The 15,706-nt window shown below is 47.4% G+C and overlaps 1 protein-coding gene across 6 annotated transcripts in view; it reads right to left on the bottom strand.

The window, feature by feature from the left end:
- c3h5orf34 (chromosome 3 C5orf34 homolog) overlaps positions 1-14,919 on the bottom strand; it is a 40,529-nt gene extending 25,610 nt beyond the window's left edge. For 3 of the 6 annotated variants that reach the window (XM_055632075.1, XM_055632078.1, XM_055632079.1), the window contains exons 1-5: positions 14,779-14,919; positions 13,238-13,496; positions 7,409-7,498; positions 3,498-4,111; positions 562-663 (exon numbers count right to left, since the gene is read on the bottom strand). In XM_055632075.1, the coding sequence (XP_055488050.1) occupies positions 562-663; positions 3,498-4,111; positions 7,409-7,498; positions 13,238-13,432 (1,001 nt within the window). In that variant the 5' untranslated portion in view covers positions 13,433-13,496; positions 14,779-14,919. Of the gene's footprint in view, positions 1-561; positions 664-3,497; positions 4,112-7,408; positions 7,499-7,805; positions 8,041-13,237; positions 13,497-13,602; positions 13,844-14,778 lie in introns of those variants that run through there. The other 3 variants (XM_055632077.1, XM_055632080.1, XM_055632081.1) reach the window with 3 other exon arrangements.
- Between the last annotated feature and the right edge of the window lie 787 nt (positions 14,920-15,706).

Here is a 15,706-nt window from a genome sequence, read left to right as displayed (position 1 = left end):
TCGCACCTTAGCCTCCTGCATTCCGAGAAAAAAAGTCCCAGCCTGCTCAAACTCTCCCTGTAGCTCAGGACCTTGAGTCCTTGCATCCTCGCAAACCTTATCCGTATTCTTCCCACATTAACGGCATTTTTTCTGTAGCAGGATGACCTAAAACTAAACACTATAATACTCCAATGAGTGCAACATTCAAGCAGCTTGACAGCATCCAGATGAAAGCAGCTGGCTTGTCTGAGCACTTAAACATCATCTCCACCATGGCCAGACACAAAATGCTAGAGTAACTCAGCAGGTCAAGCTGAATCTCTGGTGACGTTGCTAATCAGAAACTTTCTTCAGAAAAGGGTCAGAAAAAGAGTTCTGACCTAAAACATCACCTATTATTTTTCTCCAGAGATGCAGCCTGCCCTGCTGAGTTACTCCAGCATTTTGTGTCTATCTTCAGTATAAACCAGCATCTGCAGTTCCTTCCTACCCATTTCCACCACTGTACTCAACATACCCAAATGAAGTTGAAATACCCCTGTTAATGCAGGATTATTTAAATTCCCGATGCATTCTTACCTGTACACAACACCTTGACACCAAACCACTTTCACTGGCTCCGAATCCAGACAGGTCTCCAAGTCTGGCTCTCCCTGACTCAACACATTTCTGTATCGCCATCTAGGTGTAGAAACAGCAATTATTACTGGTATATTCCTTATGTTTGCCACAGTCAGATATGCAAGCAAAAGGAATCTCAAGGTAGTGACATGCATCAATACATTTAGAGCTTTATGACATGATGCATGTTGATGAATACCGTAATAATCGTACAAGGAATGCTCTACATGATTAATGTTTTTCTCACCTTTTCCATTAATTGTGGGCTGGCAGTATACATAGAAGTTCAGGAACAGCTTCTTCCCATTAATCATCAGACTATTGAACCACATCTCACAACCTGACCTCAGCAATAATCTATTGAGGGCTTTGTATTAGGTTGCAATACGTACTTACGTTTGCACAATGGCTGATCTACCTTTCCCTCTCAACTCCATTCTCCTGCCTTCTCCCCATAACCTTTGACGCCCTTACTAATCACATAAGTTCATAAGTTCTAGGAGCAGAGTAAGTCGAGAGTAAAAGGCCTGTCTCACTTGGCCGTCATTCGCGCGCCATTTACGCGACCTGCTAGCATGTGGGTAGCGCGGTACGGGCGCATGGAGTGGCGTGGAAGAATGTGGAGTTGCGTGCTGCATGCCAGGATTTCGTTCTGCACTAAATCTTCGCGCGCCACCGGCCTGTCGCGTAACTGACGGCCAAAGTGGGACAGGCCCAAGACCCTGGCACGGCGCAACATCTCAACTCCAACAGCAGCAGAAGCAGGCAATCGATTGCCGTGCTCAGCCTGGGGCTCACGGCCATTGCGGATCCGGATCCGGATCCCCCCCCCCCACCCCCCCCAGAGCGGGGCCAAGACGATTGGAGATAGAGTAACTCAGCGGGACCGGCAGCATCTCTGGAGAAGCAATGGGTGACGTTTCAGGTCAAGACCCTTCTATTCAGACTGAAGAAGAGTCTCGACCCGAAACATCATTCATTCTTTCTCTCCAGAGATGCTGCCAATCCCGCTGAGTTACTCCTGCATTTTGTGTCTATCTTCAAATGATGTCATGCGCTCCAGACGGCTATGCGGAAGCATCGTGACCGTCGTGCGTCAGTCACTACCGGCCTGTCACATAAGTGACGGCCAAGTGGGACAAGTCCTTAACTCCCGACACCCGCACTAATCAAGAACCTATCTCCGCTTTAAAAATACCCAATGACGGCCTCCATAGTCATCCGTGGAAATTAAATTCCAGATTCACCACCCTCTGGCAAAATAAATTCATCGTCATCTCCAGTCTAAAGGTACTTACTTTTATTCTGAAGCTGTGCCTTCTGGTCCCAGACTCTCCCACTAGTGAAAATATCCTCTCCACGTCCACTCAATCCAATCCTTTCACTATTCAGTAAGTTTCAATGAGATCCTCCTTATCCTTCTAAGCTCCAGTATGTACAGGACCAGAGTCTCATATTTTAACCCAATCATCCCCATGTTTTCTTGTAAACCTCCTCTGGATCCTCTCCAACACTAGCACATTCTTCCTCAGGCACAAGAAACTGCAGAAGCTGGAGTTTTATGTAAATCACAGAGTGCTGGAGTAATTCAGCGGGTCAGGCAGCATCTGTGGAGAACATGGATAGGTGACGTTTCACAGAGTGCTGGAGTAACTCAGTGGATCAGGCAGCATCTCAGGAGAACATGGATAGGTGACGTTTCGGGTCGGGATCCTTCTTCAGACGGTTTATCACAGAATATGTGTGGGTACTGACCTCCCCACCATTGAATGGATCTACATGAATCGCTGCCACAATTGTCACAGACTCGCAACACCCTGGCCACGCTCTCATTTCACTCCTGCCGTCGGGAAGAAGGTATAGGAGCTGAAAACTGTAATGTCCAGGTTTAGGAGCAGTTTCTTCCCAACGACCATCAGGCTATTAAACATGCGGGGCCGGTCCCACTGAGGAGTGCGGAGGGGTATGTAGTTGAGCATGACATCGCGTGGGGCTCCGAAATTTTTGTAGCGAACAAAATCTTCGCACGCCAACGGCTTGTCGCGGAACTGACGGTCAAAGTGGGACAGGCCCAAGACCCTGGCGCAGCGCAACGTCTCACCTGCCACAGCAGCAGAAGCAGGCAAACGATCGCCCAAATCGGTCTGGGGCTCACGGCCGTTGCGGTCCGGTTCCGCCTCCACTTCTACTCCCAGAGCGGGGCCAAGAAAATTGAAGATGGACACAAAATGCAGGAGTAACTCAGCGGGGCCGGCAGCATCTCTGGAGAGAAGGAATGGATGACGTTTCGGGTCAAGACCCTTCTTTCAGGCTGAAGAAGGGTCTCGACACGAAACATCATCCATTGCTTCTCTCCAGAGATGCTGCCGGTCCCGCTGAGTTACTCCTGCATTTTGCGTCCATCTTCAAATGACATCACGCACTCTAGGCGGCTATGCTTACGCATGAAATCGCACGCGACCTTCGCGGGACCTTCACGGCTCAACGTGACCACGAGTAATTTGCGTGCCAACGACACGTAAGTGGGACAGGCCCTTTAAATTGAATAATTGAATTGAATAACCTTTAATAATCCTTTACAGGAAATTACAGTGCCACAACAGCTTCAAGACAGACATAACACCACACATTTCAACAGATATCTTCAATACATAATAAGTTAAAAATTTTTTTAGTTTACATATCTGTTGTGCTGCTACATGTAAGAATTGTGTCTGAAGAAAGGTCTCGACCTGAAACATCACCTAATCCTTCTCTCCAGAGATGCTATCTGACCCACTGAATTAGGCATCATTTCTCAAGAGAAGGAATGGGTAACGTTTTCGAGTCGAGACCCTTCTTCAGACTGGTTAAACTTCCCCTGATAAAGAGGATTTCATTGATAAGATACCCACCTGTGAAGATGTGGGGCTGGACAGTTGAGGGGCAATGCCTTGGGAGGAATAGTGGTCGCTTCTGGCAATGCAAGAGGCCCCGGTGTCTCAGGCTTGTCATGTCTGCCGGAGTGGTTGCTTGGTGATTTATCTTCTTGCCCACTGCAGTGAAGTGCGAGATTGAGAGGATGACGCCATTCTGGTGGACACAGGGAGACGGTGTGGTGCTGGACCACCCAGGTGTACTGGTGCGTGTACTTGGGACACATCTCCGTTGAGCCTCTGACATCCGGCTTGCAGGGTGGCGCAGCTCTTTGGGCTTCACCCTGCCGACCGCGGGCTCTCCCCACCGAAGCGTTGTTCCCCGAAGCCAGTGCCACAGGCTTCACGTTCTCCTGCTCCGAGCCAAGCCCATCGCTCTGCGCCAGTCCCGGTTTAGGACGCGGCTTGCCGGGGACGGGGCGGCTGACCCGCGCCAGGAACTCGACGGTGAACTCCAGTCGAGATGGGGATAAGTAGAGGAAGGCTTGACCTCCCAGGGAGGAGACCATAACCCGACCATTGTCAGCGATCGTCACTGCACCTTCCCTGTCAGTGCCGGGCCATTTCACTTCAGGGATATCAAGGAACAGGTTCTGCAGAATCAAGGGACAAGAACAAAAGTTTAAATGGAAATATCAAGTCAAGCAAGCAAGCCTGCACATTTACAGGGTGGCATCCTGAACTACTATCTACCTTTGATTGGACTTTACTGGACTAATCTTGGACTAAACGTTATTCCCATTATCATGCATCTGTACACTGTGGTTGGCTCGATTGTAATCATATAAATGTCTTTCCGCTGACTGGTTAACACCAACAAAACCATTTCACTGTACCTTGGTGCACGTGACAATAAACTAAACTGAGATACATGGAACAGCTGAAGTTGGTTTGTGCAAAAAAAGTACTGAAATAGGGCCCTGACAAGAAACGTCACCTATTTCATCACTTCCGGCTCTCTGCCCTCTAAAGCCTCCAACCTTATCGTTTCCCAGCCCCGCTCGGCCCGGTTTTATCATCTCCCCAAAATCCACAAACAGAACTGTCCTGGCAGACCCATTGTTTCTGCTTGTCCATGTCCCACTGAATTAATTCCCACATACCTCGACTCCATCCTATTCCCCTGGTTCAATACCTCCCTACTTGTGTCCAAGACACCGCATACGCCCTTTGTCTCTTCAATTACTTCCATTTTCCAGGCCCCCATTCCCCCATCTTTACTATGGATGTCCAGTCACCCTACACCATCCCCCTCCAGGAAGGTCTTAAAGCTTTCCGTTTCTTCCTCGACAGTAGAACCAGCCAATTTCCATCTACTAATACTCTCCTCCACCTAGCAGAGCTGGTCCTTACCCTTAGCAACTTCTCCTTCGACTCCTCTCTCTTCCTCCAAATCCAAGACGTAGCTATGAGCACTCGCATGGGCCCCAGCTATGCATGCCTCATTGTAGGGTACGTTGAACAATCATTGTTCCATGCATGCAATGGCCCTATCCCCAAACTCTATCTCTGCTACATTGACGACTGCATCAGTTCTACCTCCTGCAACCACGCAGAACTCACTGACTTCATCAACTGACTAGTGGGGTACTGCAAGGATCGGTGTTGGGACCACAGCTATTTACAACATATATTAATGATTTAGATGAAGGGATTACAAGTAACATTAGCAAATTAGCAGATGACACAAAGTTGGGTGGCAGTATGAACTGTGAGGAAGATGCTATGAGAATGCAGGGTGACTTGGGCAGATTGGGTGAGTGGGTAGATGCGTGGCAGATACAGTTTAGTGTGGATAAATGTGAGGTTATCCACTTTGGTAGCAAAAACAGGAATGCAGATTATTATCTGAATGGTGTCAAGTTGGGAAAAGGGGATCGGGGGACCTTGTTCAATAGTCAATGAAAGTAAGCATGCAGGTAATGCAGGTAGTGAAGAAAGTGAATGGCATGTTGGCCTTCATATCAAGAGGAGATGAGTATAGGAGCAAAGTGGTCCTTCTGCAGTTGTACAGGGCCCTAGTGACACCACACCTGGAGTATTGTGTGCAGTCTTATTCTCCAAATTTGAGGAAGGACATTCTTGCTATTGAGGGAGTGCAGCATAGGTTCACAAGGTTAATTCCTGGGATGGCGGGACTGTCATATGGTGAGAGAATGGAATGGCTGGGCTTGTATACTCTGGAGTTTAGAAGGATGAGAGGGCATCTAATTGAAACATATAAAATTATTACGGGTTTGGACACGCTAGAGGCAGGAAACATGTTCCCGATGTTGGGGGAGTCCAGAACCAGGGACCACAGTTTAAGAATAAGGGGTAAGCCATTTAGAACGGAGATGAGGAAACACTTTCTCACACAGAGAGTTGTGAGTCTGGAATTCTCTGCCGTCCCCTTTAAACTTTGTCCCTCTCACCTCCGCTTTGTTTTTAAAGATGTGTGAGGCACGCTTTCACTTGCCCAAGCAGTTGTCCCCACTTGCCTTAAAGCCACCTCCATCGTGCCAGTGCCAAAACACTCCACTGCGGCAAGCCTCAACGACTTCCGCCCAGTTGCACTTACCCCCATCATCACCAAGTGCTTCGAGAGGCTGGTCCTGGCACACCTCAAAAGCTGCCTACCCCCCACACTGGATCCCTATCAGTTTGCCTACCGCAAGAACAGGAGTACGGAGGATGCCATCTCAACGGCACTTCACTCCGCCCTCTCCCACCTTGACAACAGAGACACTTATGTAAGAATGCTGTTCATCGATTACAGCTCAGCATTCAACACCATTATTCCATCAAAACTGATCACCAAACTCGGTAACCTGGGCATCGACCCCTCCCTCTGCAACTGGATACTGGACTTTCTAACCAACAGACCCCAGTCTGTGAGGTTAGACAAGCACACCTCTTCAACCCTCACCCTGAACACCGGCGTTCCTCAGGGCTGTGTGCTGAGCCCCCTCCTCTACTCCCTCTTCACCTATGACTGCACACCTGTACATGGTACTAACACCATCATCAAGTATGCAGATGATACAACGGTGATTGGCCTCATCAGCAACAACGATGAGCTGGCCTACAGGGAGGAGGTCCAGCACTTAGCACCATGGTGCGCTGACAACAACCTGGCCCTTAACTCCAAGAAGACCAAGGAGCTCATTGTAGACTTCAGGAAGTCCAGAGGTGGCACGCACACCCCCATCCACATTAACGGGACGGAGGTGGAACGTGTTTCTAGCTTCAGGTTCCTGGGAGTCAACATCTCCGATGACCTCTCTTGGACCCACAATACCTCTACTCTGATCAAGAAGGCTCATCAGCGTCTCTTCTTCCTGAGGAGACTGAAGAAGGTCCATCTGTCTCCTCAGATCCTGGGTGAACTTCTACCGCTGCACCATCGAGAGCATCCTTACCAACTGCATCACAGTATGGTATGGCAACTGCTCTGTCTCCGACCGGAAGGCACTGCAGAGGGTGGTGAAAATTGCCCAACGCATCACCGGTTCCACGCTCCCCTCCATTGAGTCTGTCCAAAGCAAGCGCTGTCTGCGGAGGGCGCTCAGCATCGCCAAGGACTGCTCTCACCCCAACCATGGACTGTTTACCCTCCTACCATCCGGGAGGCGCTACAGGTCTCTCCGTTGCCGAACCAGCAGGTCGAGGAACAGCTTATTTCCAGCGGCTGTCACTCTACTAAACAACGTACCTCGGTGACTGCCAGTCACCCCCCCCCGGACACTTATTATTTATTTTTTATTCAAATCGTTTGCTATGTCGCTCTTCAAGGGAGATGCTAAATGCATTTCGTTGTCTCTGTACTGTACACTGACAATGACAATTAAAATTGAATCTGAATCTGAATTGAATCTTTGAATCTGAATCTTCGCTGAGGTGGGACTCACCTGTAGTTTGTCTGCAGTGATCAAATCTGCAGGGAGATACGGGCAAGTGGCAAATCGATTCCTGAACTCCAGAGCATGCAGTACTTGCTCCTGAAAAAAAAAGTTAACGCTGAATATCAGGCAATAACTAGGACTGAAACGCAAATTGGAAATATTCAACATTGCCATATAAAATATTTAATTCCTGTATCTTCTTCACAAATACTGCCTAATAGGCTAAGTATTTCTAGCATTTTATAATTTTCTCTTATGACCTGCATTTGTAGTGTATTGGCAAGGTGCAAGAAACATGGCAATTCTTGTTTACCAGAGTCATACAGCTTGGAAACAGGCCTCTCTTGCCCAGGTAAATTACCCACGCCAACCAAAATGTTCCCTCAATGCTAGTCCCACCTACCTGTGTTTGGGCCATATCCCCCGAAACCTTTCCTATCCATGTTCCCTGTCCAAGTGCCTTGTAAATGCTGTTAAAGTATGGGAAGAACTGAGCTGTTCATCCCCTTTCAAAATGGGTGGCACTTCACTCTGTGGGAATCAAACGTTACTGCAGTGAATGACTAAACATGCCTGGTGCAGGTGGCCCCATGGAGTTAAGAAAACAAGTTCGCTAAACACAAAGAAGAGCTTGTGAACTCAAGGATACACCGAGACATCCTAATCTTCCTACATAGATAATGACGCCTGTTTCTCAGTGGCAAGTTACTGAATGCTGGATCACAATAGTTAACCCTGTAAACAAGTGTACGTGACTAACCTTGCTATTATGCTATCAAAAATGATATTAAAAAATACTGCATGCTTTGAATCAGCAGGACAGTCTCTTGCTTGACTGTTCACCTTGTCTGACAAGTTATTACTTATAAATCAGCTGGCCCATTCTTAATCATGTGCGTGATCCAAAATATGAAAAATTGTCGAATACATCTCTTCTAATTCTGAAAACATTATGGGTATATTGTTTTGTACTGTATAACATGATTCTTTTTTCCCCCCGAAGTTTATCAAGTGAAATTTTTATGTTATGCTGACAATGTTTGTTTAGGGTCAGAGGTCAAATATGACTGGTAACGTGTGTGACCTCACACGGAAGCATTTTTCATAACTCAGTTTTATCTTACAAACTCTCGTGAATTTTAAAAAGCTACTAGAATGTTCATATTTTTAGCAAACATGCATTATAGTTCCGTAGGTAGGAAAATAGCAATGAATAAGATTCATCTTTTACAATAATTTTTTTATGTATTACTTTATGTTATGGCATCCAGTCTCGTGTGTGACAATTTGGTTCGTTTTCCAAAGAATGGCTCAGCCACAGTTTGACAGTCACTCCACAACAAGAGGAGTTGAGTATAGGAGCAAAGAGGTCCTTCTGCAGTTGTACAGGGCCCTAGTGAGACCACACCTGGAGTACTGTGTGCAGTTTCGCTCTCCAAATTTGAGGAAGGACATTCTTGCTATAGGTTTACAAGGTTAATTCCTGGGATGGCGGGACTGTCATATGGTGATAGAATGGATAGCTGGGCTTGTACAGTCTGGAATTTAGAAGGATGAGAGGATATCTTATTGAAACATGTAAGATTATTAAGGGTTTGGACACGCTAGAGGCAGGTAACACGTTCCCGATGTTGGGGGAGTCCAGAACCAGGGGCCACAGTTTAAGAATAAGAGGTAAGCCATTTAGAATGGAGATGAGGAAACACTTTTTCACAAAGAGAGTTGTATTTGTGGAATTCTCTGCCTGGAGGAGGAGGAGGAGGAGGAGGAGGCCGGTTCACTGGAAACTTTCAAGAGAGAGCTAGATAGGGCTCTTGAAGATAACGGAGTCAGGGGGTATGGGGAGAAGGCAGGAACGGGGTACTGATTGTGGATGATCAGCCATGATCACACTGAATGGCGGTGCTGGATTGAAGGGCCGTATGGCCTACTCCTGCACCAATTGTCTATTGTCTATTATCTCGTGAAAATTATTCCAACAACAGCACCTGCCTTAACTACCCTGATTAACCAAGTAACGAGCGTTCACATCGTGGCCCTGTTTCCACCACCAAGCGCAAGACAGACACCATTGTATGCAGATGCCGAGAAGTGTGTTCAGCTCTGGCTGAACAACTTCTAATCCTGTGATGTGGACTCGATATGAAGAACTACCTCCACCGGCAGTTAGTTCCATACACCCACCATTATGTAAAAAAGCTGCCCCACAGCTTTCCGTTAAATCTTTCCTTCTCACCTTGAAATGCTTCACAGCTGTTGCAGATAAAAACAAGTTGTTACACAAAAGATTGGACAAATTTACAGAGTAGTTAAATATTCTCCAATAGGGAAGTGTGCTGCCTCAGTGTAATCTACCAGTCCTCCGCTCTTGTAGTTAAGTATGATTGTGGCCATGTACATTAAGATTTTTACTCAACTGTTTCACTGTACTGTGACAATAAAGTACCATTGAACCATTAATTTTCTGGTCAGTCTGAAGAAAAGCCCCGAACAGCATTACTTTATCAGGATGCATCACAGCATGGTTTGGGAACAGCTCTATCCAAGACCACAAGAAATTGCAGTTTTAGACACATCCCAGACCATCACACAAACCAACCTCCCTTCCATTGACTCCGTCTACACTTCACGCAAGGCCACCAGCATAATCAAGGACCAGTCTCACCCTGGTCACTCCCTCTTCTCCTCTCCATCAGGCAAGAGGTACATAAGTGTGAAAACGCACACCTCCAGCTTTAGGGACAGTTTCTTCCCAGTTGCTATCAGGCAATTGAACCATCCAACACCAACTAGAGAGCTGTCCTGAACTACTATCTACCTCATTGGAGACCTTCAAACTATCTTTGATCGAACTACTGGCTTTATCTTACACTGAATGATACTCACGTTATTCCCTTTGTAATGTATCTGTGCATTCAGCATGCCTCCAATTGTCGGTACACGTGATAATAAACTAAACTGAAGGCTCGAAGAGTCACCTATCCATGTTCGCCATAGATGCTGCCTGACCCGCTGAGTTACTCCAGCACTCTGTGAAACGTCACCTATCCATGTTCTCCAGAGATGCTGCCTGACCCGCTGAGTTACTCCAGCACTCTGTGAAACGTCACCTATCCATGTTCTCCAGAGATGCTGCCTGATCGGCTGAGTTACTCCAGCACTCTGTGTAACGTCACCTATACATGTTCTCCAGAGATGCTGCCTGACCTGCTGAGTTACTCCAGCACTCTGTGAAACGTCACCTATCCATGTTCTCCAGAGATGCTGCCTGACCCGCTGAGTTACTCCAACACTCTGTGAAACGACCCTTTTTGCACGTTATGAACTTTCAGAGAAAGTCTCTAAATGTATCTTCTGCAACTAGCTGAGAGGTTAAAATTGGATTCAGTGGGGTTGTTACTGTACTGGAATCATGCAGCATAAAAACATGTCTGTTCAGCACATCCTGTCTGAAGGATCAGCCCCTCAAAAGAGCAGACCAACTGATTCTACTGTTCCTCTGCAGATCTGTAAATATTTCCTTTTCAAAATAACTAATTCTAGTTTAGTTTAATTTATTATCATGTGTATACCGAATATTATCACAGTGACGCTGTTGGTAGAGCCGCTGCCTCAGAGAACCGGGTTCAATCCTGACCTCAGGCGCTGTCTGTGTGCGTGGAGTTTGCACGTTCTCCCTGTGACCGTGTGGGTTTTTATCTGGATGCTCCAGTTTCCTCCCACGTCTCAAAGACGTGCGAGTTTGTAGGTTAATTGGCTTCGTAAATTGCCCGTAGTATGGGGGGAGTGGATGAGAAACTAGTGTGAAGGGGTGATCAACGGTCAGTGTGGACTCGGTGAGCCAAAGGTCCTGCTGTATCTTTCATCATCTAAATGCTTCGCAGCTGTTGCAGATCGAAACAAGTTGTTACACAAACGATTAGACAAGTTTATGGAGTAATTAAATATTTTCCCATAGGGAGGTTGGTAAGTAGGTTGACCTGCTGCTGAAACCTAATTTGAGAGGTTGTGGTATTAAATCCCACGCCAGAGACTTGATGGCATAATCCAGAGCAGATGAGCCTTTTCTCAACTCTTAGCATTGTTGTCAGGACTGCCTTTGATTTCCCCTGTATAACCTGGTACTTCCTTATTGCAAGATGTTTAGACGGGCAGAATGTTTTAGGCACATTCAACAGGGTTTCTTAAAACAGTATGCAGAAAGGGTGGAAAAAAGATTTTACGAGGATGTTATTGGATCTGGGGTGTAAAAAGGAGAGGATGAGTACGTGGGAACCTTTTTTCCCTGGAGCATAGGAGGCTCAGGGATGACCTTATACAGGTATATTATAGTCATGCAGAGTGGGAACAGGCCCATTGGCACAACTTGCCCAAGCCGATAAACATGGCCCATCAAAACGTCCCACTTGCCTGCGTTTGGCCCATATCCCTCAAAATCTTTCCTACCAATGTACCTGTCTAAATGTTTCTAAATGTTGGGATAGTACCTGCCTCAACTACCTCCTCTAGCAGCTCATTCCATACACCTACTGCCCTTTTTGTAAAATAGTTTCCCCTTAGGTTCCCAATAAATCTTTCCCCTCTAACCTTAAACCATTGTCCTCTAGTTTTTAATTTGCCTACTCTGGCTAGAAGACTGTGTGTATTTACCCTATCTATTCTACTCATGATCTTGTACTTACCTACTTACTTACTTACTTGGACTCGGCACGGACTAGAAGGGTCGAGATGGCCTGGTTCCGTGCTGTAATTGTTATATGGATATATGGTTATATGGTTACTTACTGGCTATTATGCCTCCTGGCATGTAGGGCAGCAACGAAGGTCCACCACTCCTGTCTATTCTGGGCTAGTTTCTGGACACTACCCCAGGTCAGGTCCATTGTTTTCATTTCCTCTACGGTTCGACTCCAGGTGGTTTTGAGTCTCCCTCTTTTCCTTTTCCTTGTGTCCGGTGCTGAGCTATTCTTGGGATGCTGCCTGGTTCTCTTTCACCATTGACATTCATCCTAGCATCTGTCGATAGCCCTGGATGTCCATCACACCCAGTAGTGTTGATTCCTTCAGTTGCTGTTTCTGTAACATATTTGTTTTACGAGACAGGGTTGTTAGCCCTGTGTTCAACCTCCAACCTGGAGGACCAGTGGATCGCTCTTCGTCTCACCTCTACCATTCGACCTGTCCTGCATGGGAGACCCTAACAGGAGATGAATCTCCCACTGGCATAGCTTTAGGAGTCACTGAGACACACAAACTCCCCGACCACGACAAGGTTGCAATCCAACGGGGAATCATGATCTTGTACATCTCTATAAGATGTACGCTCCAAGGAACTCTATAAGATCACCCCTCATCCTCCTGTGCTCCAAGGAATAGTCCTAGTCTGCCTAACATCTCCCTATAGCTCAGGCCCTCGAGTCCTGGCAACATCCTCGTAAATCTTCTCCGCACCCTTGAGAAAAGGAATAGGTGATGTTTCGGGTCGAGACCCTTCTGCAGACGAACAAGTCTGAAGAAGGGTCTCGACCTGAAACCTCACCTATTCGTGTTCTTCAGAGATGTGTCTGACCCATTGAGTTACTCCAGCATTTTGTCTATCTTCGGTTTAAACCAGCATCTGCCCTTCCATCTTATAGACTTCTCTGCACTCTTAACAACATCCTTCCTCTAGTAGGGTGGTCAAAACTGAACACAATACTACAAAATGCAGCCTCACCAAATTTCTTGTGCAACTTCTCGCTGTATTGTATCTTGGCACACGTGGTAACAATGAACCAGTAAGCTGTATGGCTGATGCCACACTTTGAGAAAGTAGCATCAGTTGCCGTTACCCACCTTGTAAATGCTGATGGTGAACAGAGTTCGCTGGCGCACCCGGCAGCAGCTCTGCAAGGGGTGCAAGTTCGGCGCAGGACTCTTCTCAATCATAAATTCAGATCCGCAAGGGGAGAGCTGGAGGCTGGAGCCATCCGCGAGTTGGACTTCCACAGAATCATCCTCATATAAGACCATCAGACTCACCAAGGCCATGGCGGTTGGTTGCAAAGTTTGCGGACGACACCAAAGTTGCTGGTGTCGCCGACTGTGAGTAAGGCTGTGAAAACATACAGTGGAATATAGATCAGCTATGGAAATGGGCGGAGAAATGGCAGGTGTGAGGTGTTGCACTTTGGGGGGTCAAATGTTGGAGGAAATTATACCGAGGAATCAGCGTTACAGGCTGGACAAAGAGTTGGTTGGAGAACGGAGGGTCTAGCTTTCTGCATCTACAGGGTCGGCTGCGGAAGGTGCCCTCCCGGGAGAAGGAAAGCTGAAGGCCGATTGAGGAGAAGGATGGTTCGCTGCCCCGATCCAAGTGAGGTGATGGCTGCAATGGGCCATTTTGAGCAGCTACAGCATGGACTGTGTAAAAGTGGCGCCGAAGTGTGGTGACTATATTGACACCTGGAACAGGTTGACACCTGAAACAGCGGATACATATGACCTATATGGAAAATATGTATTCAGTACACGTGACAATAAAAAAACCACTGAATCATTAATTGAAGAATACAGTTGAACAGAGGGATCTGGGTATAACCGTGCATAGTTCCTTGAAGGTGGAATCTCATATAGATAGGGTGGTAAAGAAAGCTTTTGGTATGCTAGCCTTTATAAATCAGAGCATCGAGTATAGAAGCTGGGATGTAATGTTAAAATTGTACAAGGCATTGGTGAGACCAAATCTGGAGTATGGGGTACAATTTTGGTCGCCAAATTATAGGAAGGATGTCAACAAAATAGAGAGAGTACAGAGGAGATTTACTAGAATGTTGCCTTGTTTTCAACAACTAAGTTACAGAGATAGGTTGAATAAGTTAGGTCTTTATTCTCTGGAGCGCAGAAGGTTAAGGGGGGACCTGATAGAGGTCTTTAAAATGATGAGAGGGATAGACAGAGTTGATGTGGACAAGCTTTTCCCTTTGAGAATAGGGAAGATTCAAACAAGGGGACATGACTTCAGAATTAAGGGACAGAAGTTTAGGGGTAATATGAGGGGGAACTTCTTTACGCAGAGAGTGGTGGCGGTGTGGAATGAGCTCCCAGTGGAAGTGGTGGAGGCAGGTTCATTGGTATCATTAAAAATAAATTGGATAGGCATATGGATGAGAAGGGAATGGAGGGTTATGGTATGAGTGCAGGCAGGTGGGACTAAGGGGAAAAATAATTTGTTCGGCACGGACTTGTAGGGCCGAGATGGCCTGTTTCCGTGCTGTAATTGTTATATGGTTATATGGTTATTAATGGCAAGCTCAAAGGGGACATTTTGGTCAGCAACCCATGTATTCCCTCTCTCCATCCCTCCTCCACCCATCACACCAGCTTCTCGTTCTCACCTAGCAAATAGCTAACAATGACCTGTTTTCTTAATCATTGTTACATTTTTGCATATCTTTCATTCATTTGTTGTATATCTCTACATCACCGTCTACATCTCTCGTTTCCCTTTCCCGACTCTCAGTCTGAAGAAGGGTCTCGACCCGAAACCTGACCCAAACAAAACTCCCCTTCCCCTCTCCACTCCCCCGCCTCCTCTCCCCTCTCTCTTCCCTCCTACTCCCCCCTTCCTTCCCCCACCTCCTCTCCCCTCTCCCCCCTCCCCTTCCCTACCTCCTCCCCCTTCCTCCGCCCTCCTCCCTCCTCCTCCCCTTCCTTCCCCACCTCCTCTCCCCTCTCCCCCGCCTCCTCTTCCCTTCCTCCTCTCCTCTACCTCCTCTCCCCTTCCTTCGCCCACCTACTCGTCCTCTTCCCTTCCTCCACCCCCCTCCCACTTTCCCCCACTCTCGCTGCCCGCAGTCAAACTTACCGCCGCTCTCCTCCCCGCCCCGCCGCCGCCTCGCAGCAATCCCGCCCGCCATTGGCCCGGCGCCTCGGCCCCGCCGTTAAAGCCGCCGCGTCATTGGCCCAGCACCGCTGTTCGCGTCACGGCGCGGCCGGTTACCCCGGCAACGCGGCCTAGTCCACAAGCTGCAGCCCGGGCCCCGCTGACAGCAAGTGTGCGGAAGAAGGAACCTGCAGGTGCTGGTTTAAAAACATAGACAACAAGTGCAGAGTAGGACATTCGGCCCTTCGGGCCAGCACCGCCGTTCAAAATGATCATGGCTGATCATCCACAATCAGTACCCCGTTCCTGCATTTCTCCCCATATCCCTTGATTCCTTTAGCTCTAAGAGCTAAATCCAGCTCTCTCTTGAAAAGATTACACCGAAGATACACAAAATGCTGCAGTAACGTAGCGGGACAGGCAGCATCTCTGGAGAGAAG

The sequence above is a fragment of the Leucoraja erinacea genome, chromosome 3, assembly GCF_028641065.1.
Source record: "Leucoraja erinacea ecotype New England chromosome 3, Leri_hhj_1, whole genome shotgun sequence".
Classification (NCBI taxonomy): domain Eukaryota; kingdom Metazoa; phylum Chordata; class Chondrichthyes; order Rajiformes; family Rajidae; genus Leucoraja; species Leucoraja erinaceus.
This window is presented reverse-complemented; position numbering and strand designations above follow the sequence as displayed.